The 3,600-nt window shown below is 71.6% G+C and overlaps 1 protein-coding gene across 1 annotated transcript in view; it reads right to left on the bottom strand.

The window, feature by feature from the left end:
• SOX21 (SRY-box transcription factor 21) overlaps positions 1-2,411 on the bottom strand; it is a 3,298-nt gene extending 887 nt beyond the window's left edge. Inside the window, exon 1 of the mRNA XM_030959515.1 lies at positions 1-2,411. This exon is cut by the window's left edge and continues 887 nt beyond it. Coding sequence (XP_030815375.1) covers positions 553-1,398 — 846 coding nt within the window. The 5' untranslated portion in view covers positions 1,399-2,411 and the 3' untranslated portion in view covers positions 1-552.
• Positions 2,412-3,600: the final 1,189 nt, after the last annotated feature.

Below are 3,600 nucleotides of genomic sequence, written 5' to 3'. Positions count from 1 at the left end.
TCCCACGAGGGGCTACCAACCAAGGACAGAGCCACCCTGTCCCTTCCCGGGGCCGCACCTGGCACTGCCGTGCCGAGCCGGGGCCTCACTACCCCCCAGCCACGCCTGTCTCTCGTCTCGGTGGCGGGATGCTACAGCGGGACTGTTCTGAGCGAGCACCGCGCGGGGCGGAGGAGTCAGGGAGGGGAACGCCGGAGCCGGCGGACGGGCGCTACACCTCGTGTCTGTCCCGAACACACACTCTGGGGGGCAGGACGGATAGGTTATTTTCTTTTTTACTTTTTTTTTTTTTCCTTTTCTTTCCTCTTTTTTCCTCTTCTGTTTCAGCTGGGCTATCTGCACAGACCGCATGCAACACACACAAGCTCTAGCCGGGGCAGCGAGCAGGGGACGCGCAACAGGTCGGCCACCGCCCCGGCGCTCCCCCATCGCCTGCCCCGGTCACCCTCCGCGGTCCCGGCGGTGAGTCGCCCCGCTCCCCGTCCGCACGTATGCGCCGGCAGCCATCCAGGCGGGCACCGGAGCTCTGCGCGGGCATCCTCCGGCCGCGGGTCATAGAGCCGCGGCGTAGGCTGCGGGATAAGGGTCCAGCTGGGGCTTGCCCATGCCCGGCAGGAGGATGTAGGCCAGCGGCGGCTGCAGCCCCGGGCCGGGCCAGGCGCTGCAGTTGCAGGGGATCATGTAGCCCGGGTTACCGGGCGACGGGTGCGAGTGCGTGTGCCCCCCGGCGGCGGCGGCGGCGGCGGCGGCAGCAGCGGCGGCCCCATGGAAGGCGCCCGCCCCGCCGGCGCCGGGGTAGCCCAGCGAGGAGGCGTAGGGCAACCCGGAGCCCGAGGAAGAGGAGGAGGATGAGATCTCGGCCATTTTGGAGCCCAAGTCCAGCAGGGAGTAGGGGCTGCTGGCGGCGGCCGCGGCGGCGGCGGCAGCAGCGGCGGCGGCCGACTGGGGGAAGAAGACACGAGCGGCGGCAGCGGCGGCGGCGGCTGCCGCCTTCTCGGGGTTGGCCAGGAGCGACTCGGGCACCAGCCCGCCGGCCGCGCCGGCATGTAGCCCGCCCGCCTTCAGCCCGTGCGGGTGCTCGTGGTCCGCCACGCCGCCCAGCCCGTAGGGCACGGGGAAGGCGAACTTGTCCTTCTTGAGCAGCGTCTTGGGCTTCCGCCGCGGCCGGTACTTGTAGTCGGGGTGCTCCTTCATGTGCATGGCCCGCAGCCGCTTGGCCTCGTCGATGAAGGGCCGCTTCTCCGACTCAGTCAGCAGCTTCCACTCGGCGCCCAGGCGCTTGCTGATCTCCGAGTTGTGCATCTTGGGGTTCTCCTGGGCCATCTTTCGTCGCTGCGCCCGCGACCACACCATGAAGGCGTTCATCGGCCTCTTGACGTGATCCACCGGCTTGGACATGGTGTCCCCCCGCCGCCCCGGCGAGCCGCCGCCCGCCCCGCACTGGCGGCCGCCTCCTCCGGGGTTGTCTCCCGCCTCCTCCTCCTCCTCGCCCCCACCGCGGTCCGCTCCTCCAAAAGCAATCTCGGCGGGTGCCCAGGCGCGGCGGCACGGACTCCCGCGGGTGCGGGGCGGCGGCACTCGGGGGCCGCGCTCCGGGCGCGGGGCGCTGCCGAGCGGCGGCGGCGCCTCCCCGTCAGGGCGCTGCGGCGGGCGGCTCGGGCGGGACGGCCTCCGTTCCCCGCCTGGGCCTCGGAGCTTCTCTCCGCACCGCTGATCTTCGGTCCACGGCTCGTCCTCAGAACACCCCACAGGCGACAGCGGCCGGAGTCCAGACGGGACCGCAGAGGAGTCTCGACGGCGAGGGCAGGATCCGGCAGCAGGCGAGCGGCGTGCGGCGTGAGTGTCCTCGCTTCACTGCAGACGCGATGCCGCTCGGCAGTCTCCGGTGCGGCGGCAAGCCCTGGACGGGGCGGCGGTCAGAGCCCGCCCGGTGCCATCCCCGCCCGCGGAGTTCGGAGGGCAGCCCGCCGCGGCGCGCTGCGGGGCCGGGTGGGACGGGGTCCGCGGCGGCTCGGGCCCCAGGGGGCGCGGGCCGCCCCGCTCACAGCCGCCCCCGCTCCGCCCGGGGGCGCGGCTGGCAGCCCGCTCCTCGCTCATACTCGCCGGGCGCCGTTCGCAAGCGGCCGCCGGGCGCCGCGGGCCTCCTGGTTCGCGCCGCCGGACAAACTTCGCCAAGTTTCGGCGGGATACGGGGCGCTCCGCCTGCCGCGCGGCTCCCCCTTCTCCGGCAGCCGCCAGGTCTCTCTGGGTTTTCTTGGCCGCCAACTCGGAGGGGCGGCGGGGCGGGCGGGAGCGGCGAGGGGCGGAGGGAGGAGGAGGAGGCGGCGGAGGCGGGGGACACACCTAATTAAAATCCTCGGCGGTCCGCGCCCGGCGGGCCGCCGGCCGGGCTGCACGGCGGGCGCCGGGGGCTCGCAGCCGGCACGGCCGCCCCCTCCTCTAGCCCCGTCGGCGCCGCCTCAGGCAACGCGCGCGCCCCGCGTGCCCCCGCGCCGCGCGCCGCCTATATGCCCGCACGCGGCCTGCGCGCCGCCGGCGGGGGGGGGCGGGGCCCCCGTCGGGAGGGGCGGGGCCGAGGTTCGGCACGCCCCCTCAGCGGGCCCGGCCGGGCGGGGCGGGGCGGGGCCGGACGGCGCATGCGGAGTGTTTGGGGTGCTCGGGGCTTTCCCGGCCCGGGGCCGGGGCTGCCGCGGGGGAGAGGCGGCAGCCCTGGGAAGCATCCCCGGGTGCGGGCAGCGGGCACCGCAAAAAGCATCCCCGCGTCTTTTCCTGGCCGCTCGGGACGCCGCTTCACGGTGCCCCCAGCCCGAGCTGTCCGACCGTGTTCTTCACCTCCTGTCAGTCAGGGTGAACTTGCTCGCCTTGTTTGTGCTTCGGCGGGTCGGTTTTGACTTACCCCTGTGGTATGTGGAAGTGCCGACTCCAATAAACTATTAACTCTTTCCCGTGCTGCCATCAGGCTAGGTTTTGCCCGGGACGGCTCCACCGCCGTTCTAAGGAAAAGCCGGAACCGGGCTCCCGAGGGCGATGCACGCGTGGGGTCACAGCCCCTCCCGGAGCACGACTGCACCGGACACTGCTCAGGGTCCGGCGGACGGCTGAGACATCCCGCAGGGGGAGTGATGTCCGCTTGCCTCAGGGATTCCTTTGTCACGCCGCCCATTGCCGGCTCGTCCGCGTTCCTCTCCGCGGAGCCCGCTCCATCTTCTCGCCGGTCTCGGTGCCCCGCTCCAGCCGCTGGGCTTCGCACCTTCCTTGCCGCCGCCCCGCACCTGTGCCCGCCACCGCCACCCGCAGCTGCTTAGCGAGCGGGATGTTTGGAGAGAATCCGAGCGCCGGCCTTCCATTGGAGCGTGGTTCCCGGCGCTTTCCCCGACGGTGAGACCGCCCGGATCCCGCGGCAGCCTGTCACGGACAGAGTGCCCTGTAAAATACCGAGCAGCCCCTCTGTAAATAGCATCTTCTCCCGTTTCGTGTTTTATGACCCATATACTACTACTTAAACGTAATTCTCTCGATCTCAGAAGCCGCCTTGCCAACGCTTGACCTCCGACAATCCAGTTACCCGTGGAAAAAAAAGTACCTGTCGGTTGTTAAAAC

The sequence above is a fragment of the Camarhynchus parvulus genome, chromosome 1 (assembly GCF_901933205.1).
Source record: "Camarhynchus parvulus chromosome 1, STF_HiC, whole genome shotgun sequence".
NCBI classification, from domain to species: domain Eukaryota; kingdom Metazoa; phylum Chordata; class Aves; order Passeriformes; family Thraupidae; genus Camarhynchus; species Camarhynchus parvulus.
This window is presented reverse-complemented; position numbering and strand designations above follow the sequence as displayed.